At 44.1% G+C, this 21490-nt stretch overlaps 1 protein-coding gene across 5 annotated transcripts in view; it reads left to right on the forward strand.

The window, feature by feature from the left end:
* ARHGEF11 (Rho guanine nucleotide exchange factor 11) overlaps positions 1 to 21490 on the forward strand; it is a 130174-nt gene that overhangs the window by 40947 nt on the left and 67737 nt on the right. For 3 of the 5 annotated variants that reach the window (XM_060758238.2, XM_060758242.2, XM_060758239.2), the window contains exons 2-10: positions 4031 to 4063; positions 7937 to 8028; positions 13321 to 13419; positions 15133 to 15182; positions 15321 to 15378; positions 17395 to 17573; positions 17727 to 17798; positions 18017 to 18136; positions 20482 to 20536. In XM_060758238.2, coding sequence (XP_060614221.2) covers positions 4031 to 4063; positions 7937 to 8028; positions 13321 to 13419; positions 15133 to 15182; positions 15321 to 15378; positions 17395 to 17573; positions 17727 to 17798; positions 18017 to 18136; positions 20482 to 20536 — 758 coding nt within the window. The remainder of the gene's footprint in view (positions 1 to 4030; positions 4064 to 7936; positions 8029 to 13320; positions 13420 to 15132; positions 15183 to 15320; positions 15379 to 17394; positions 17574 to 17726; positions 17799 to 18016; positions 18137 to 20481; positions 20537 to 21490) is intronic. The other 2 variants (XM_060758241.2, XM_060758240.2) reach the window with 2 other exon arrangements.

Consider the following 21490-nt stretch of genomic DNA (forward strand, 5'->3'; position numbering starts at 1 on the left):
TGGAGAACAAGCCCTATGAGGAGCGGCTTAAGGAGCTGGGCATGTTGAGCCTGAAGAAGAGAAGGCTGAGAGGAGATATGATAGCCATATATAAATATGTGAGAGGAAGCCACAGGGAGGAGGGAGCAAGCTTGTTTTCTGCTTTCCTGGAGACTAGGACGCGGAACAATGGCTTCAAATTACAAGAGAGGAGATTCAATCTGAACATGAGGAAGAACTTCCTGACTGTGAGAGCCGTTCAGCAGTGGAACTCTCTGCCCCAGAGTGTGGTGGGGGCTCCTTCTTTAGAAGCTTTTAAACAGAGGCTGGATGGCCATCTGTCAGGGGTGATTTGAATGCAATATTCCTGCTTCTTGGCAGGGGGTTGGACTGGATGGCCCATGAGGTCTCTTCCAATTCTTTGATTCTATGCTATTCTATGCTATCAGAACAGTGTCAAATTTTGTCAAAATACAGAACCCTATTTTGGCAGCTAAAGGTTTTTTTGCTGGTTTTTAAAATTATTGTTATAACTTTTTTATTGATTAATCAAAGCATACACTTCACCATTTTGATCATAAGGTGTCAGGAAAGGTATAACGAATGCATATACAATCTATATAAATAAAAATGTAATGTTCGTTTGTGGTATTCACAGAACTCAAAACCCCCTGGATGAATTGGCACCAAATTTGGCCACGATACACCTAACAACCCAATGTATGTTCTCCACTAAAAAAAAACCCCCACAAAAACAAAAAGGACTTCTGAATTGCATGTCCACAAAGGAGAAACTGCATGTCTACAAAGACACCCATGGCCACGCCCCCTCCTCCTCCTTGTAGCCGGCCGTTAAAGCATGAGGAGCCAGGTGTGCGTGCATGCTCCCCCCCCCCCCCCACCACCACACACACAAAAGCAATAGTGGGCACCATGGGAGCGGAGGGGGAGGCTTGCTGCATGGAGCCCCTTCTCTTTCCCTGCTATGCCAGGAGGGCAGTCTCCTCCTCCTCCACCTTTCCCTGTTGGAAGAGGCCTGCGGGTGGGGCAGGGACTTTCTGTAGTCCCTTCTTTCTTTCTTAACTCTTTCCTTTCTGTCTGACCTGCTCGCCTGTCTCTGGCAACATAAGCACACATTTAACACACACACACACACACACACACACACACTGGAGGTAGCTGCCTCTGCCACACCCCACCCAAAAGGACTCCCTTCCCTTCTTTCCTCTCTCCCTTTCTTTCCTTTTCTTCCTTCCTTCCCCTTCCTTTTCTCCCTTCCTCCTCCCTTCCTGTCCCTCCCTCCTTCCTTCTGCTTCCTTTCCTTCTTTCCCTCCTTACCTTCCTTCCTGTCCCTCCTTTCTTCTTCCTTTCCTTCCTTTCCTTCCTTCCGCCCTTCCTTTCCTCCTTCTTTCCCTTTCATTTCCTTCCCTTCTTCCTTTCTTCACCCCCTCCTTCCTTTCCCTCCTTCCTTCTCTTTCCTTCCCTTCCTTCTTTCCTTCCTGTCCCTCCTTCTTTCTTTTCCTTCCCTTCTTTCCCTCCTTCCTTCCTTCTTCCTTTCCTTCTTTCTATGTAAGATATAAATACGATATTTTATATATTGTTATATAGATTACTATATAATATGTTACATATATATATATATATATATATTATTACTATATAATACAAATTAAATGGGACAGTCAAGAAGTAACAAGTGAAAGAGGGAAGGAATGAAGGAGGGAATGGGGAAAGGAAGGAGACAAGGAGGGAGGGAAAGAAGAAAGAAAGAAAGAAAGAGAAGCAAGGAGGGAGAGTAGGAAATAAAAAAGTGAAAGGAAAAAGAGAGGGAAAGAAGGAGAGAAGGAACAAAAGACAAGGAAGGAAGGACGGAAGGAAGGAAGGAAGGAAGGAAGGAAGGATGCAACCAAAGAGCAAAGAAGGGGGGAAAGAAACAGGTAGAGATGGAAGAAAGAAAAGAAATAGGAAGGGAAAGAAATAGAGGGAAGGAAGGAAAGAGGGAAGGAAGGAAAGAAAGAGGTAGGGAAGTTTAGCCACAGCAACACGTGGCAGGTACAGCTAGTATATATAAATAAAAATGTAATGTTTGTTTGTAGGATTAACAGAACTCAAAAACCACTGGATGAATTGACACCAAATTTGGACACAAGACACCTAACAACCCAATGTATGTCCTTCACTCAAAAAATTGATTTTGCCATTTGGGAGTTGTAGTTGCTGGGATTTATAGTTCATCTACAATCAAAGAGCATTCTAAACCCCACCAATGATGAAATTGAACCAAACTTGCATACAGTTCTCCCATGACCAACAGAAAATACTGGAAGGGTTTGATGGGCAGTGCCCTTTGGTTTTGGAGTTGTAGTTCACTTACATCCAGAGAGCACTGTGGACTCAAACAATGATGGATCTGGACCAAACTCCCCACGAATACTCAATATGCCCAAATGTGAACACTGGTGGAGTTTGGGGAGATATAGAATCTTGAGATTTGGGAGTTGTAGTTGCTGAGATTTATAGTTCACCTACAATCACAGAGCATTCTGAACCCCACCATGCCAATGAGTGACCATCACTCATAAAAAATACTGAAAAATACAGCAGAAGAGACTTAAAAAGCCAAAAAACAAAAAAATACATGACAATGCATGCACAAAACCACGTATGTACACAAAACACATATATACATATATACACACACAAAATACACAGACTGGGCCACAGCAATGCGTGGCAGGGGACGGCTAGTTACTCTACTAAAGGTGAAAATTCAAGTAATTTGAAGACCACTGTGAAGTTATTGTATGAATTACAATGGAGTTTTTACTGGGACCAGTAGTGATTTTTCTTTCTTTCTAAATATTACAAGGAAATGGTTGCCTTATATAATTAATAAACAGTGATACTAAGTTGTGAGTTTTCTGGGCTGTATGACCATGTTCCAGAAGCATTCTCTCCAGAAGTTTGGCTCCCATCTATAACAGGCATCCTCACCGGTTGAGGAGTCTGTTGGAAACTAAGTAAGTGAGTTTTAAGTATCTTTGGAATACCCAGGGTGAGGAAAGAACTCTTGTCTGCTTGAGGTAAATGTGAATGTTACAATTTGCCACCTTGATTAGCACTAATGGCCTACAGTTTCAAGGCCTGGCTGGTAGCTGCCTGGGGGAATCCTTTGTTGGGAGGTGTTAGCTGAATGTTGTGATTAGCAAGCTTGAATTAATATTAGAATTAGCATTTGAGTAGCCATGAAATTTGAAAAGTCAATCAGTGAGGGTATCCGCACAAAAACACCATTCAGAAACAGGAGAACTCCAGACAACAAACAACCAAATGTCAGTTAACATCTCCCAAACAGAGGATGCCTCTAGGCAACAACTAGGCTACCTATAAGCAGATAACCTCTCTGATTAACTTTGCAAATTTCATGACTACTCAAATGCGAATACAAGCTTGCTAATCACAACATTCACAGTTGCTTCAAACAGACAAGGGTTCTTTCTCCCACCCTGGCCATTATTCCACAGGTATATATACACTCCATGTGCCCCACCCCCAAAAGAACCTCTGAAGATGCCAGCCACAGATGCAGGCAAAATGTCAGGAGAAAATGCTTCTGGAAAATGGCCAGATAGTCTGGAAAACTCAAAGCAAACCAAAGTTATTTCTGTAGCAAACTATTAGACACCAATGCCACCAAAAAGGATGACGGACTGAAGGTTTCAAAAGATGCAATCTGCAACATGGAGTCTGCTCTGGTCTTAGATTCTCCTGTGCTGTGTTTCACTCTCTTTTAGGCTTATCTTCTGGAAGGGTGGGGCTTCCAGGTTGCCATAATACTGGGCACCTGTTCAGTAGAATCGATCCTCTTGTCTAGCCTCCAGGAAGGGTCCAGCCTTTGGCTTGATATCCCAGAAACTGTATAGTTGCTGTGTGACCTTCCTGCCTGATCATATGTTTGTCTCCTTTCTCTCTTTATCTCCCTCCATGCTCTCCTCTGGCCTCCGTCCTTGTCTTTGATACCTATTTCTGTCTCTTCCCTTCCCTGCAACAGACAAGCCAGTAAAAGGCACACTCACCTGCCCAGGTAAGGGGGAAGGGGATTCAGGATGGATGATGTGATGTTCCTGTGTAGTTGTGGTCAGTATTGGGGTTTTGAAGAGAACCTTTCTATAGCTTTGGTTGTGGAGAGTGTGCAGTGAAAACACAACAATGCACATGAGAAGGGATGCTATCTGTGTGTGCAAATATAGGCCAAGGGTGTTTCCATAATGCGCCAGTATCTCCAAATCAGGGTCGAGTGTTTCCATAGTGTACCAGCGTCTCCAAATCAGGATCGAGTGTTTCCATAGTGTGTTAGCGTCTCCAAATCAGGATCGAGTGTTTCCATAGTGTGCCAGTGTCTCCAAATCAGGATCGAGTGTTTCCATAGTGTGCCAGCATCTCCAAATCAGGATCGAGTGTTTCCACAGTGTGCCAGTGTCTCCAAATCAGGGTCGAGTGTTTCCATAGTGTGCCAGTGTCTCCAAATCAGGATCGAGTGTTTCATAGTGTACCAGTGTCTCCAAATCAAGATCGAGTGTTTCCATAGTGTGCCAGTGTCTCCAAATCAGGATCGAGTGTTTCCATAGTGTACCAGTGTCTCCAAATCAAGATCGAGTGTTTCCATAGTGTGCCAGTGTCTCCAAATCAGGATCGAGTGTTTCCACAGTGTACCAGTGTCTCCAAATCAAGATTGAGTGTTTCCATAGTGTGCCAGTGTCTCCAAATCAGGATCAAGTGTTCCCATAGTGTACCAGCGTCTCCAAATCAGGATTGAGTGTTTCTATAGTGTGCCAGCGTCTCCAAATCAGGATCAAGTGTTTCCATAGTGTACCAGTGTCTCCAAATCAGGATCGAGTGTTTCCATAGTGTGCCAGTGTCTCTAAATCAGGGTTGAGTGTTTCCATAGTGTGCCAGTGTCTTCAAATCAGGATTGAGTGTCCCATAGTGTGCTAGTGTCTACAAATCAAATTGAGTGTTTCCATAGTGTGCCAGCATCTCCAAATCACAGTTGAGCATTTCCATAGTGTGCCAGTGTCTCCAAATCAGGGTTGAGTGTTCCCATAGTGTGCCAGCATCTCCAAATCAGGGTTGAATGTTTCCATAATGTGCCAGTGTTTCCAAATCAGGTTTCCATAGTGTGCCAGCATCTCCAAATCGGGATTGCGTGTTTCCATAGTGTGCCAGCATCTCCAAATCAGGGTTGAGTGTTTCCATGGTGTGCCTCCAAATCAGGATTGAGCGTTTACGTAGGGTGCCAGTGTCTCCAAATCAGGGTTGAGTGTTTCCATAGTGTGCCAGTGTTTCCAAATCAGGTTTCCATAGTGTACCAGCGTCTCCAAATCAGGATTGAGTGTTTCTATAGTGTGCCAGTGTCTCCAAATCAGGATCAAGTGTTTCCATAGTGTACCAGTGTCTCCAAATCAGGATCGAGTGTTTCCATAGTGTGCCAGTGTCTCTAAATCAGGGTTGAGTGTTTCCATAGTGTGCCAGTGTCTTCAAATCAGGATTGAGTGTCCCATAGTGTGCTAGTGTCTACAAATCAAATTGAGTGTTTCCATAGTGTGCCAGCATCTCCAAATCACAGTTGAGCATTTCCATAGTGTGCCAGTGTCTCCAAATCAGGGTTGAGTGTTCCCATAGTGTGCCAGCATCTCCAAATCAGGGTTGAATGTTTCCATAATGTGCCAGTGTTTCCAAATCAGGTTTCCATAGTGTGCCAGCATCTCCAAATCGGGATTGCGTGTTTCCATAGTGTGCCAGTGTCTCCAAATCAGGTTTCCATAATGTGCCAGCGTCTCCAAATCAGGATTGAGTGTTTCCATAGTGTGCCAGTGTCTCCAAATCATGATTGAGTGTTTTCATAGTGTGCCAGTGTCTCCAAATTATGATTGAGTGTTTCCATAATGTGCCATGTCTCCAAATGAGGGTTGAGTGTTTCCATAGTGTGCCAGCGTCTCCAAATCACGATTGAGTGTGCCATACTGTGCCAGTGTCTACAAATCATGATTGAGTGTTTTCATAGCATGCCAGCATCTCCAAATCATTGGTTGAGTGTTTCCATAGTGTGCCAGCGTCTCCAAATCAGGATTGAGTGTTTCCATAGTGTGCCAGTGTCTCCAAATCACAATTGAGTGTTTCCATAATGTGGCAGCATCTCCAAATCAGGGTTGAGTGTTTCCATGGTGTGCCTCCAAATCAGGATTGAGCGTTTACGTAGGGTGCCAGTGTCTCCAAATCAGGGTTGAGTGTTTCCATAGTGTTCCAGTATCTCCAAATCAGTGTTGAGTGTTTCCATGTGAAAACCAAAGCATACTATCTAGACAGTAACATATAACTACAAATTAAATACATTAACCATATTAAAACATAAAGCATGAACAACATTTAGACTTTGAAATGTAGACATAGAATTAGTACATCAACAATGAAATAACAATTTTATGAAAACCAATTTTAGTGTGATTAAACAAACAAGAAGAGGCATAGATAACTGATCAAAAAGCATTCTGAAAAATTGAACGTTTTGGGGGTATTTTCAAACAAGCTTTGTGAAACTGGCCATAGCAGGAGAAGAAAGTGTTTCCAAGATGATGGGAATTGGTGGCTTCGTAATAAAGATGCTGGAGTGAAGAAGAGTGTCTGCCCACAGCGGACAGGAGGCTCTTTCTTGCACTCAAGGGCTGTTGGAAGCCCAGGACTTAACGTTCCCTTATTGTTTGTCTTTCCACCCATTGCCGCTTTGTCTTGTGTTCTTCCGTCAGCCCCATTGCAGCCTGGTAAGATCAGACGTTGCCGACCGCGCTGCTCTCGTCGTTTGCGCTCTTCCTGTGCCTTTTGCCTGGCTGCTGGGCTTGGCTTCCTCCTTTTCCCCATGTTTTGCAGCTATGTAGTTCTCCCTTCTTGCTCTCTGCTGAGGTTCAGAGCCTGAGATATTATGCCTCCCACGCTAGTAAAGTAAAAGTTTCCCCTGACATTAGGTCTCTGGGGGTGGTGCTCATCTCCATTTCTAAGCCAAAGAGCTGGCATTGTCCATAGACACCTCCAAGGTCATGTGGCCAGCATGACCACATGGAGCACGGTTGCCTTCCCGCTGAAGCGGTACCTATTGATCTACTCACACTTGCATCTTTTCGTACTGCTAGGTTGGCAGGAGCTCAACCCTCTCCCCGGATTCGAACCGCCAACCTTTCAGTCAGCAAGTTCAGCAGCTCAGCAGTTTAACCTGCGTCACCAGGAGGCCCTTGCCTCCTACGCTACACCTCTCTTTTTTCCTTGGGATTTGATGTTGACTAGTGGGCTTTGCTACCCAGTTCCTATAAAAATGGAGGTGAAGCCAGGTCAGTGGCCCCAAGGAAGGCCAAGTCAGAGAGGAACAGCCAACCTTTTGAAGGGATCCAAACTTTTGGAAGGGATTTGTCATTCTTGTTTTCTGGCCCTGCCTTTCCAATGACCAAAAGACTTTTGTCAGGGGACTTACCACACTGGATGTCTTGCAGTCACCTCCCCAGTGTCAGATTTTGTTGGGGGCTCTGGTGTGTTTTGGGGCACAGATCTTCTGATTTTGTTGATGGAGCAACAAGATTGGAAGCTTAGAGTTGCACCAGCCTGACTTCCACAGCAATCGATTTGCTAGAGCATGGGGATTGGGGCTATGGAAAAGTAGGCTGCTTATGGGGCTCCTGACTGGGTCCTCTCTCCTATTTTACTGAATGAAAACATGGAGTTTAGGGTTCTCGGTGGAGAAGTAGGTTTAGGACTACAACTCCCACACCTACTCTTAGTTTGGGAAAGCTCTGCATCTTGCCTATGCACCATCCCTCGCAATGCACACAAAGCCGGCCTTTTCCCACCATCTTCATCTTTTGCCACCTACTTTCCATGTCTGACCCTTTTCTCTTTTTTCTCACTCGTGCAGGTTGAGCAGCCTGTCTTCTCTGGGCGATTCGGCTCCGGAGCGGCGGTCACCGGGGCACCACCGCCAACCCTCTGACGCTAGCGAAACAACAGGTGAGCCTTTTGCTTTGTTGGGAAGGGGACGATGGACTTGCAGCCAGGGGCATTGTCAGAGGTTTTGCAGGAGGTGCCCTTTTCCTTGGAAAATCCCCACCAGCCTTTGCTTACGAACTGCCTGGCTTTTGCCATGAAAGTCTCAGGGTTAGCACGGAGGTATGGCACAGCTGGCAAATCATCAGCAATTATAAGATCTATCAACCAAAAGGTTGCAAGTTCAAAGCCCTGGGTTGGCGTGAGCTGCCGACTGTCAGCCTAGCTCATTGTTTACCTAAGCAATTCGAAAACAGCTTTAGCTGTGATTAGAGAAATGTATTTATTTATTTATTTACTGTGCTTATATACCGCAATTCTCAGCCCCCAAGGGCGACTCATTGCGGTGTACAACATGACAAAAAACAAGTGCAATCTACAGAGCATAGTGCAAAACAGTGTACAATTCATCATAATCATAAAAACATCTTAACAAATTTATTACTACATTCCGAATTGTCTCATCGTCAAGCCACAATCCGATCTCATTTCCGGTGTTCCATTCCTATGGTCAATTGCCAGTCATTGCACTATTGATCAAATGCCTTCTTAAATAGCCAGGTCTTTAGCTTCCTGCGGAATATTAGCAGGGAGGGGGCTAGCCTGATGTCCACGGGAAGGGCGTTCCACAGCCGAGGAGCCACCACCGAGAAGGCCCTATCTCTCGTCCCCACCAGCCGTGCCTGTGAGGCAGGTGGAATCGATAGCAGGGCCTCCCCGGAAGATCTCAAAGTCCTCGAGGGCTCATAGGCCGAGAGGCGGTCAGTTAGGTATCTTGGGCCGGAACCGTTTAGGGCTTTATAGGCCAATGCCAGCACCTTGAATTGAGCCCGGTAGCAGATCGGCAGCCAGTGGAGCTGGTACAGCAGGGGGGTTGTATGCTCCCTACGTCCCGCTCCTGTTAGTGTCATGGCTGCCGCACGTGATTTTAGGTACCGCTAAAAGCAGGGGAGGTGTTTTTTATGATGCCATAAAGAAAGAAGATCAGAAAATGCTTGACGACCCAATTGTGGCGCAGCTGGCTGAGCGTCAGCTGCATTAAGATCACTCTGACCAAAAGGTCATGAGTTCGAAGCCAGCCCAGGTTGGAGTGGGTTTCCAACCAATTGTGTGTAGCCTGTTGTCGACCTTTGCAACCCGAAAGACAGAGGCATCTGTCAAGTAAGAAAATTAGGTACCACTTTAAAGTGTGGGGAGGCTAAATTAACTGATTTATGAGGCCATAAAGAAGACTCCAGCAAAGCATTCCAGCGGGGAAGTATGTGGGGAATGCGGAAGTACTTCATCAGCGTTGCAGATGGACAATGAAAGCGACAGCTCCCCTGGCGGCCAGAAAAAGTTAAATAGCATCTGTGTATGTTTGTATGTCAAAAATTGGCATTGAATGTTTGCCATATATGCGTACACTGTAATCCGCCCTGAGTCCCCTGCGGGGTGAGAAGGGCGGAATATAAAAGCTGTAAATATATAAATAAATAAATAAATAAATAATAATAAATAAACTATTACAATGGTCGACTGAAGGAGAGTTAATAAAAATTCTATGTTAAAATGGTCTGAAATTTTTAAAAGATCGATACCACTGGCAAATTGGGAACTAATGTGGAACAAAAAATTAAATTATACATATGCAACAAACTTAAAATAAAATTGGCTGAAAATGGTCCATGACCCCCCAAAAAATAAATCAAATGTATAAAAACACCTCTAAAAACTGTTGAAAATGCAATGAACATGAAGAGAGCTTCTACCACCTTTGATGGACTTACAGAGAAGCTCAGAGATACTGGAAATTAATTCATGAAGGATGCCAACAAATCCTATCCAAAAAAAACCAAAGTACTACTTACTAGGAATTACGGATGGATCATGCGATGTGCAGGGCTGGATGAATGCAAAGCTGGGGTAAAAATTGCTGGAAGAAACATTAACAACCTCAGATATGCAGATGACACCACTCTGATGGCCGAAAGCGAGGAGGAGCTGAGGAGCCTTCTCATCAAGGTGAAAGAAGAAAGCGCAAAAGCCGGGTTGCAGCTAAACGTCAAAAAAACCAAGATTATGGCAACAAGAATGATTGACAACTGGGAAATAGAGGGAGAAATCGTGGAGGCCGTGACAGACTTTGTATTTCTAGGCGCAAAGATGACTGCAGATGCAGACTGTGGCCAGGAAATCAGAAGACGCTTCCTTCTTGGGAGGAGAGCAATGTCCAGTCTCGACAAAATAGTAAAGAGTAGAGACATCAGACTGGCAACCAAGATCCATTGCCTAGTCAAAGCCATGGTCTTCCCTGTAGTCACCTACGGATGTGAGAGCTGGACCTTAGGGAAGGCTGAGCGAAGGAAGATCGATGCTTTTGAGCTGTGGTGTTGGAGGAAAGTGCTGAGAGTGCCTTGGACTGCGAGAAGATCCAACCAGTCCATCCTCCAGGAAATAAAGCCCGACTGCTCACTGGAGGGAAGGAGACTAGAGACAAAGTTGAAGTACTTTGGCCACATCATGAGGAGACAGCAAAGCCTGGAGAAGACAATTATGCTGGGAAAAGTGGAAGGCAAAAGGAAGAGGGGCCGACCAAGGGCAAGATGGATGGATGGCATCCTTGAAGCGACTGGACTGACCTTGAAGGAGCTGGGGGTGGTGACGGCCGACAGGGAGCTCTGGCGTGGGCTGGTCCATGAGGTCACGAAGAGTCGGAGACGACTGAACGAATGAACAACACGGATGGGTACATCAAACTAGACCCGAATGAAGACTTAACGACATATATATATATATATAACGACGTTTATATACTTAACGACAGCCGCTAGAATAATATATGCGAAAGTTTGGGAACAGAAGAAAATACCAAAAGGAGACCAATGGATAACAAAAATAAATGACATTAAAGACATGGACAAATTGACTTTTTTAATTAAAAGAAACACGGGTAACCCAATTAAGCAAACAGACTGGACACAGGTGGAGAAGTACATAGAAAAGAACAATAAGAATACCCAACTGTGAACAACATAACAAAATGGGACACAATGGAAGTAGAACCTCGGGCTTCATTCTCGCTTTCTTTTTTTGCTTCTATGTGTTACATTATGGATGTCCAAGTGGATTAGAAAGTTGAACTCACAAAGAATTAGAAGGAAGTCTCGGAACTTAATTTTTTTTAATTACCCCTTTTCTTTCTTTTTTTCATTTTTTTTTCATTTTTTCGGCATTTTTATTCTCTCTTATTTCTTTTTTCTTTCTATTTCTTTCTCCTTATTTTTTCATACTGTTTCCTACTTTTCTTTATACTAAATTGTTCCCCCTCTTTACTTGGAAACTTTATACATACTTAACATATCTTTCTTTATACCAAATAAAAATTTAGTTGAAAAAAAAAGAAAATGCTTGACGACCAAAAGGAAGGAGGAAGTCCTGATGGCTCTTTGTCATAGAGGATGGAGCAACAGCACCCCCTGCCAATTAGCATACTATTATAAAAAGGGGAGTAGTTAGTGCTGGCATGGATGCCATCAGAAAGGGCGCTTTATGCACATGAAGCTGGAATGTGTCCAGAGGAGGGTGACTAAAATGATCAAGGGTCTGGAGAACAAGCCCTATGAGGAGCGGCTTAGGGAACTGGGCATGTTTAGCCTGAAGAAGAGAAGGCTGAGAGGAGATATGATAGCCATGTATAAATATGTGAGAGGAAGCCACAGGGAGGAGGGAGCAAGCTTGTTTTCTGCTTCCTTGGAGACTAGGACACGGAACAATGGCTTCAAACTACAAGAGAGGAGATTCCATCTGAACATTAGGAAGAACTTCCTGACTGTGAGAGCCGTTCAGCAGTGGAACTCTCTGCCCCGGAGTGTGGTGGAGGCTCCTTCTTTGGAAGCTTTTAAGCAGAGGCTGGATGGCCATCTGTCAGGGGTGATTTGAATGCAATATTCCTGCTTCTTGGCAGAATGGGGTTGGACTGGATGGCCCATGAGGTCTCTTCCAACTCTTTGATTCTGTGATTCTATGATTCTATGTGGGAATGTGAATATGTACAAGATTTTTGGCAGATTATACAAAATGAGTCAAATCAAATACTAGGAAATGATTGGGTCATAACAAAGGAAATGGGGAAAAGAGAGAAAACGGGAAATAAAAGGGAAATAAAAGAAGCAATAATTGAATGTGCACAAGCAGTAATAGTATTAGGGTGGAAAGATAAATCAAAATGGACAGTTAATAAATGGTACTAATATATGGTGGAGCAAATGGAATTCGAAATTATGAATGTGCAATTAAATGATTCAAAAATCAATGAAAATAGAATGAGAGAAATGGAAGAAAGGTGGACAAGGGTAAAGAATTTCCGCAGGGCATGTAAGACATATCTGTTTCGACAGGCCTTTGAGCTCTGACATTGTTGTTTTAAATTGTTTTTAAATTGTGTTAGATTTTAGCCTGTTCTTGTAAGCTGCTCCGAGTCCCAGGGGAGTAGCGGCATATAAGTTTGAATTATAAATAAATAAAATAAATAAATCTGCCCACTCCACTTCTGAAGTTCAGGGACTTCCAAGTTGATTGAAAACAGGCAACAGCGACAGCATTGTCTGTAGCTTTAAACAATTCTTCCTCTGTGCATGCGGCAGAGCGTTGTGGGCAAGCATGCAGATGCTGAGTTGTTTGTTCTGCTCCACAGTCGCACAAGGTGGAGGATTCTTCTAGGAGGTTGTACCATTTTGTGCCAGATTGTCTTTTGATCTGCGCACACCACTTCTGAGACTGTTCAGGGATTTCCAAGTTGCCCATTCTTGGTTTGCCTCTGGAGGAAGACCCTCATGGGGAGCCATCCAGTTGGAATTGCCTGATTTTGCTGCACAGGGGGATGCTCTTACTATCACTGGTGGAACATTTGGAGGAGTGGCGGTGAGAAGAGGCTCTGTGAGAGCGAAGCTGTTTATCTGCATGGGAAAGAAGCCCAGCGTGGAAGCAAAGAAGGAAGTATAAAGAACTTAATGTGTTATGGAAACCTTGTTCTTGTAAATAGTGCAACCATATTATTTTGCAATAAAGAAAAGCCTCCTATGGAAGAGATAACATTGGTCTGTGTGTTTTGTTCTTTTTATCACTTTTGGGTCATGCTGCTGCTAATAAGTTACTCTGCCATCCGTTTATGAGGAGGATCTTTTGTTAATAAGCCCACTTGCCCAACAGAGTGCATCCTAACTAGCTGACAGTTACTTTGTTCCTCCCCCGTCACTTTTCGTCTCTTTCTTTTAGGTTTGGTCCAGCGCTGTGTCATCATCCAGAAGGACCAGCATGGCTTTGGCTTCACTGTCAGCGGGGACCGGATCGTCCTGGTGCAGTCGGTTCGACCCGGTGAGCAAAGGCTGCTGGGGGTAACTGTGGCAGCCCCTGCCACATATATCTGTCTTATATGGATAGTAATTACTAGGCATGGTTAGTAGGCCTGGGTAACAACGCAAAAATTTGTTTCTAAAATCGATTTGTATTTGGGGGGTTTTTGCGTTTCGATATTTAAAATAATTACAAAACTTTCCTTTAAAAAAGTTCAGTATTTACGAAATTTCGTTAATATTAATGAATCGATTCGTTAAGATGGCGGACCCCCCGTGCATGCACAAATCACTTCCGAAACTTCGTTATTGGTGCGGGGGGTCAATTCGTTAAGGTGATAACGAATCGATTCATTAAAATGACGCACACACAGGCACACAAGATTCTTTTCTTTTTTTAGATTATTTTTTGAATTTTTTGAAAAATAAATGAGAAATATTTATCAGAAATATTTAAAAATGGAAAATTAACAAAAAACTTGCCCTGTTGTGGAGCGAACACAGCCACAGGACAGGGAGAAACGCACACACAGGCACACAAGATTCTTTTCTTTTTTTAGATTATTTTTTGAATTTTTTGAAGAATTAAAGAGAAATATTTATCAGAAATATTTAAAAATGGAAAATTAACAAAAAGCTTTCCCTGCCCTGTTGTAGGGCGAAAACAGGGCAAAGCCTCCCCACTGCTCCCAGCCCAGGTCTCACAACCGCCCTCGCTCTCCCAACAACAATGAATGAATCAATGTGAATGAATGAATGCAAGCAATGAATAAATGCAAGCAATGAATGAAAGCAAGAAATGAATGAATGCAAGCAATGAATGAATCCAAGCCAAGCCAAGCCTCCCTCCCGAACCTCCCGTCTCCTCCCTCGCCTTCGCAATGAGCAATGCGGCCACGCGGAGCCGCTTTTAAAGGGCAGCCCGCCCAATCACAATCAGCCACGGTGCTTGGGAGCGCCGGATTGGCTCCCAGGGCACCCAGCATCCTCCATCCCTTAAACGTCATTTCCGAAACGGGCGGAAGCTTGTAAAAAGGATGGAGGATGCCGTTTCGATATTGAAAAACCCTTCCGGGTTTGAAAATATGTTTTGAAATCATTTTGTAATTGCTAAAAATAACGAATATTTAACGAATTACAAAATTAACGAACGAAACCGCCCAGGCCTAATGGTTAGGTTCGGTCAGAATTTTCGTAATTCGGAATAAATTCGGAAATATTTGCTTTTTGAAGTGATTTTGAAGTCCCTTCGCCTTTCCGAAGCTTTTTCCGCCATTTCTCATCTTAAGCCAGAGAAACAGTTTTAAACCAGAGTGGATGAATTTCCTCCCCGCCCCCACCCCCCTGCTTCTGGAGTAATACAACTACTTTCAAAGTAAAGATCTCCCAATGAAACGGGAAATAACACTTTCAAACCATTAAGGAGGGATTCGGAAGTCTCGGAAGTTTCAAAAAGTTTTTAACATTTTTTTCTGTGAAAATAGGAATTGACTTTAGAATCGAACCACCAGCGCCCCTGACATCCAAAATGAGTTTTGAACCATTTTTTTGGGATCAAACAAGCCTACTAATTACATGAGAGGATGATGACTCCATTGCAGAGTCTGAGCATCTTGTTTCCGCCAGACTGTGTTTGACGTATGCACCTTTTCCATGGTAGAATCTGACCAGCATGACATTTCTTCTTTCTCTCTCCTCCCCTATCTCTGTGTTTGCTGTTGCTGGTTTTTTTTAGGAGGAGCCGCCATGAGGGCTGGGGTGCAAGAAGGCGATCGGATTGTCAAGGTGAGTAGTGGCACTGTCAAGGTACAGATGCCACAAAGTCAAGCCCAAATGCAAAGTAACAATAGTTTATTAAACTGTTTCCCAAGCCTTTCCTACTTCCGCTCTGCCCACAACTGCTTTCCTCTCTCCTGGCTGCAGGTGAACGGGACAATGGTGACCAACAGTTCTCACCTGGAAGTGGTGAAGCTCATCAAATGTGAGTCAGCAAGGGCGGCACCAAGGGTGGGGTGACCTTCCCCCAACTTTAGGTATTGCCTTACCCACCATTTACCCAGGGTCCTTTAGGGAGAAGATCAGAAACGCCCTTGTTGCACAAATGTCTGTAAAAGCAGGAGACACAATTGCAGCCCCCAGAACCATTTTGCACCTCTGGAGCCACTCCACATTCTTGACCACCATTATACGCGTAGTTTTAAAAACAGATTTGTGACCCCAAAGGACATTTTTTGCCTCTAGAACAGTGTTTCTCAACCTGGGGGTCGGGGGCCCTGGGGGGAGTGTTGCGAGGGGGTGTCAGAGGAGTCGCCAAAGACTACTAGAAAACAAAGTATTTTCTGTTGATCATGAGGGTGCTGTCTGGGAAGTTTGGCCCAATTCTAACTTTGGTGGAGTTCAGAATGCTCTTTGATTGTAGGTGAACTATAAATCCCTGCAACTACAACTCCCAAATGTCAAGGTCTATTTTCTGTACATTCCACAAGTGTTCACATTTGGCCATATTGAGTATTTGTGCCAAATTTGGTCCAGATCCATCATTGTTGGAGTCCGCAGTGATCTCTGGATGTAGGTGAACTACAACTCCCAAACTCAAGGTCAATGCCCCACAAACTCTTCCAGTATTTTCTGTTAGTCATGGGAGTTCTTTGTGCCAAGTTTGGTTCAATTCCATGGTTGGTGGAGTTCAGAATGTTTATTTATTTATTTATTTGCTTCATTTATATACCGCTCTTCTCAGCCCTCACGCGACTCAGAGCGGTTAACAACCAGTTTCAACAAGACAATACAAAATCAGTAATCAATTATAACAGTAATATCAATTAATTAACACCAAAGTCAATACAACAGTACAGCAATATAACAATCCATCACGTCTCATTAATAGAATCAGCATCCGATCTTGTTGTCCATTATTCCATTCCAATAATCACTCAATTGTACTGCTTAGTTGAAAGCCTGTTCGAAGAGCCAGGTCTTCACACTCTTCTGGAATGCCAGAATGTTCTTTGATTGTAGGTGAACAATAAATCCCAGCAAGAAAGGGAAGAAAGAGGAAGGGGAAGGAAGGGAAGAGGGAGGAAGGAGAGAAGGGGAAAAAAAAACAGGGACGGAAGGAGAGAAAGAAAGGAGAGAAAGAGGGAGGAAAGGTTGGCCACAGCCTCTGTTTAAAAGCCTCCAAGGAAGGAGCCTCCACCACACTCCGGGGCAGAGAGTTCCACGCTGAACGGCTCTCACAGTCAGGATGTTCTTCCTCATTTTCAGATGGAATCTCCTCTCTTGTAGTTTGAAGCCATTGTTCTGCGTCCTAGTCTCCAAGGAAGCAGAAAACAAGCTTGCTCCCTCCTCCCTGTGGCTTCCTCTCACATATTTATATATGGCTATCATGTCTCCTCTCAGCCTTCTCTTCTTCAGGCTAAACATGCCCAGTTCCCTAAGCCACTCCTCATAGGGCTTGTTCTCCAGACCCTTGATCATTTTAGTCGCCCTCCTCTGGACACATTCCAGCTTGTCAATATCTCTCTTGAATTGTAGTCATCTGGGCCAGGTGCTTTACCAGTTTTACATCGCTAAATAGCTCCTCTGAGTTCTTTCAGGTTTATGGGAGATGTCAACTGGTGGGTTTCAAATTCTGGCACCCTGTTGATTTTCACCTTTACTTTCCTGCAGTTGGTTTTCCCATTCTGAATTAGCTGGTGTGCTATCTGGTCTGGTGTTACGTTTGCATGTCCACAATTGACCAAAGAGTCACTGTCCAGGCGTCTCAGCAATTGCTAGGCTCTTAGGCTACTCTTAGACATGTCAAGATTTTGGGCTAGGGCTGGAGATGGTCCCGAGTCTCCCTAAAGTTCCCTCTCCCTGGGGCTCTTCCTTCAGTCTCTCACAGGAAAAAGTGGGGAGGCGTGTGTGCTTCCTGTTTTAATGCCTCTTTCCTTCTCTTTCTTCTTTTCCCTGCCTCTGCCTTTCTCTCCTCTGCCGGCTTCATTCGCCCACCAAGCTGGTGCTTACGTTGCCCTCACTCTCTTGGGCTCCCCGCCTGCCTCTGCAGGGCTCTCGGGCTCCCAGCAGGATGGGCACCAGACGGGGGCCCCTCAGGTCATGCCGGCATGCCCTCCGCCACCCCCTCCACCACCGCTGCCTCCGCCACACCACATCACCGAGCCCAAGCCCTTGCAGGTAGGTATCGGAGGGGCTCAGAGGATGGGGTGTGTGCGTTGCCTGTCCTCTCCGGTGATGGGGCGTGGGAGTGGGAGGTAAAATCAGAAGCAGCATATAGTCCTGGTAGTCAGAGTTCAAACTGTCTCACTTTGTTTGCTTTCCAAACCCTAGGACCCCAAATTTCAGAAGCATGCCACGCAGATCCTCCGGAATATGCTGAGGCAGGAGGAGGCCGAGCTACAGGTAGGTCTGGATTGATTGGAGACATAGAAGGACACTTGGTTGAAAATCCAGACCTGTTCATTTCTTCTCAAAAGAATGTCATGCAGGACTGATTTGCAGAGAAGGGAATGGAAGGGTCTGGACAAAGTCAAGGTTTATTAACTGGTGGGGATAACTGATGCATTTGAAGAAGGGAAGCCTCTGCAGATATACCCACACTTTCTCTCTCGTCTCTCCAGCGGTGCTACGAGGTCTACAGCCGTAACCCAGCTTCTTTGATAGAGGAACAGATTGAAGGGGCCCGTCGGAGGGTCAGCCAACTCCAGCTGAAAATCCGGCAGGAGGGAGGAGGGCTCCCGGTGAGTGGGAAGCCGGAATGGACAGTAGGATATCAAATAGGATAGAAGGGATTCCTTTGGGAACCACCTCTGTACTTAACACACACTCCAGTCCAAGGTAAAATAGTAATTAAAGTTAATTAAAGACTATACTTATATACTCGAGTATAAGCTGACCTGAATATAAGCAGAGTCACTTAATTTTACCACAAAAACTGGGAAAACGTATTGACTGAAGTATAAGCCGAAGGTGAGAAATTCAGAAGCCTACTGGTACATTTCAAGATGAAAATAGATACCAATAAAATTGCATTAATTGAGGCATCTAATTGAGGCATCAGTAGGTTAAATGTTTTTGAATATTTATATAAAATTGTAATTTAAGATAAGACTGCACTAATCTTCTTCAATGTAAATGTGCTTATGTATCCTTCCAATAATAATAAAGATAGTAAACTAATAAATGGAATAATAATAGAGTGAAATAATAAATGGAATAACAATCATATAGTAAAATAATAAATTTAATGATAACACTGAAAAAATAAATGAATAAATGTAATAATAAAGTAAAATGATAACTATAATAATAATAGAGTAAAATAATAAATGCAATAATAATAATAATAATAACACTTTATTTGTACCCCGCTACCATCTCCCCAAGGGACTCGGTGCGGCTTACCTGAGGCCGAGCCCAAACACAACAATACAAGCAATAATCATAACAATACAAGCAATTAAAATAAAGAACATAGACTTGGCCACGGTGGTACACGCTCTGGTCACATCCCGCCTTGACTACTGCAACGCTCTCTACGTGGGGCTGCCCTTAAAGACGGCCTGGAAGCTTCAGCTAGTCCAGCGCGCGGCAGCCATGTTGTTAACAGGAGCAGGACGCAGGGAGCATACAACGCCCTTGTTGTTCCAGCTCCACTGGCTGCCGATTTGCTACCGGGCCCAATTTAAGGTGCTGGTGTTATCCTACAAAGCCCTAAACGGTTCCGGCCCAAAGTACCTTGCGGACCGCATCTCGGCCTATGAGCCCACGAGGACCTTGAGATCATCTGGGGAGGCCCTTCTCTTGATCCCGCCTGCCTCACAGGCACGTCTGGCGGGGACGAGAGAGAGGGCCTTCTCGGTGGTGGCCCCCCGGCTGTGGAACTCCCTCCCTGCTGACATCAGACAGGCGCCCTCCCTTATGGCCTTTCGCAAGGGCCTGAAGACATGGCTTTTCGAGATGGCATTCAACTGAGTGCTATGTTACTGGAAACGACAACCGATATGGATTACGACTATGAGATTGATTATGATTCCACGATAAGACGAAGCGGATTTTTAATGTAATTTAGATGTTGTGTATTAGTGATATGTTAGTTTTGTAGTCTTGGTTTCATTGTAAATTGTCTTTTATGTACTGTACACCGCCACGAGTCGCCCTAGGGCTGAGAGCGGCGGTTAATAAATGCAAGAAATAAATAAATAAATAAATAAATAAATAAATAAATAAATAACATTATCAATAAGACAACATACAATTAAAAGGCCAAATGTAAAATTAAAATTGGAAATAGTGCTGAAACTTGGACGGAAAGGTGATAGTGGCGTTTGTGGAAGGACATACGAGCAGACCTAAACATGTAAAGTGCTTTGGAGGGACAAAGTGCTATGGGATCATTATTCCGGGAAGGCACACTGGAACAACCACGTCTTCAAGCTCCTCCTAAAGACTGCCAGGGTTGGGGCCTGCCTGATGTCTTTAGGGAGGGAGTTCCAGAGTCGAGGGGCCACCACTGAAAAGGCCCTCTCTCTCGTCCCCACCAATCGTGCCTGTGATGCTGGTGGGATCGAGAGCAGAGCCTCTCCAGATGAATAAAGAGATCATGTGGGTTCATATACAGAGATGCGGTCACGCAGGTAGGCGGGTCCCAAACTGTTCAGGGCTTTGAAGGTAAGAACCTGCACCTTGAATTGGGTCTGGTAGATGAATGGCAGCCAGTGGATAATAATAATAATAATAATAATAATAATAATAATAATAATAATAATGACAGAGTAAAATAATAAATAACCTTGACTCGAGTATAAGCCAAGGGGGACTTTTTCAGCCTAAAACAAGGGTTGAAAAACTAGGCTTATACTTGAGTATATACAGTATATATCTATATAAATAAAAATGTAATGTTCATTTGTGGGATTAACATAACTCAAAAACCACGGGACGAATTGCCGCCAAAGTTTTTCCTCCTGCCTTTCCACTTACAAAATCTTGGTAGCCTGGCTACCAAGATTCACTAAAGAGCAGAAGAAATGTTGAGAAAGCAAGCTCACATGGTTCTGAGTTCTGTGTCTCTTCCTTTTTTCAGGACTTCACCCGGCCAACAAGCGATTCCAGTTCCATCAATTCCCGCTTGACCGATGGTGGGTTGTGCTACTGATTGTCTCCTAATCGCATCCTCCCCATTGATTTATAATTAGCAAGCATCATATTGTCCCAGACATCTCATTCGGTGTGTCCCAGACAATGAGATGCTCATCTACAGCCTGCAGAGGTGGTTGATTTTGGCTGGCGCCAGCCTTTGTTTTTCCAGATCCTGCAAGTGCAAACTCACATTTTCCTTCTTGGTTTGCTCCTGTGCCAGGCTGCTCCTGGCCTTGAGTTGCTTTAGTTCCATTTGCTAAATGACAGGCCTAATTATAAATCTGTACATGCTGGTCCAGTTTTAACTAGGCATCAGTCAAGGCAAATAATCTATATAAATAAAAATGTAATGTTCGTTTGTGGGATTAACAGAACTCAAAAACCACTAGACGAATTGACACCAAATTTGGACACAAGACACCTAACAACCCAATGTATGTCCTTCACTCATAAAAACACAGCAAAACGCAGCAGAGGGGACTTTAAAAGCCCCAAAAAGCTAAATGAAGGAAAGCTAAATGACAATAAAAAAAGGGAAGAAAGATAGAGGGAAGGGGAGAGAAAAAAGAAAGAAAGAAAAGAAAGAGGGAGGGAGGGAAAGAAAGAAAGAAGGAAAGGGAGAAGGAAGCATGGAAGCAAAGAGAGAAGGAAGGAAGGAAAAAGGTAGAGAAGGAAGAAAGGAGAGAAAGAGGAGGGAACGAAAAAGGGGGAAGGAAGGAAAGTTAGAGAAGGAAGGAGAGAAGGAAAGAAAAAAGGAAAAGAAGGAAGGAAAGAGGGAGCAAAGGAAGGGGGGAAGATGTAGAGAAAGAGGGAGCGAAGGAAAGAGAGACAGCAGAAGAGAAAGAAAAAGGGGGGAGGAAGGAAAGAGATAGAGAAGGAAGGAAGAAGAGAAGAAAAGATGGGAAAGCAGGAAGGAAAGAGGGAGTGAAGGAAGGAGAGAAAGAGGAAAGGTT

This window comes from Anolis sagrei, chromosome 12 (genome assembly GCF_037176765.1).
Source record: "Anolis sagrei isolate rAnoSag1 chromosome 12, rAnoSag1.mat, whole genome shotgun sequence".
In the NCBI taxonomy this organism is placed as follows: Eukaryota; Metazoa; Chordata; class Lepidosauria; order Squamata; family Dactyloidae; genus Anolis; species Anolis sagrei.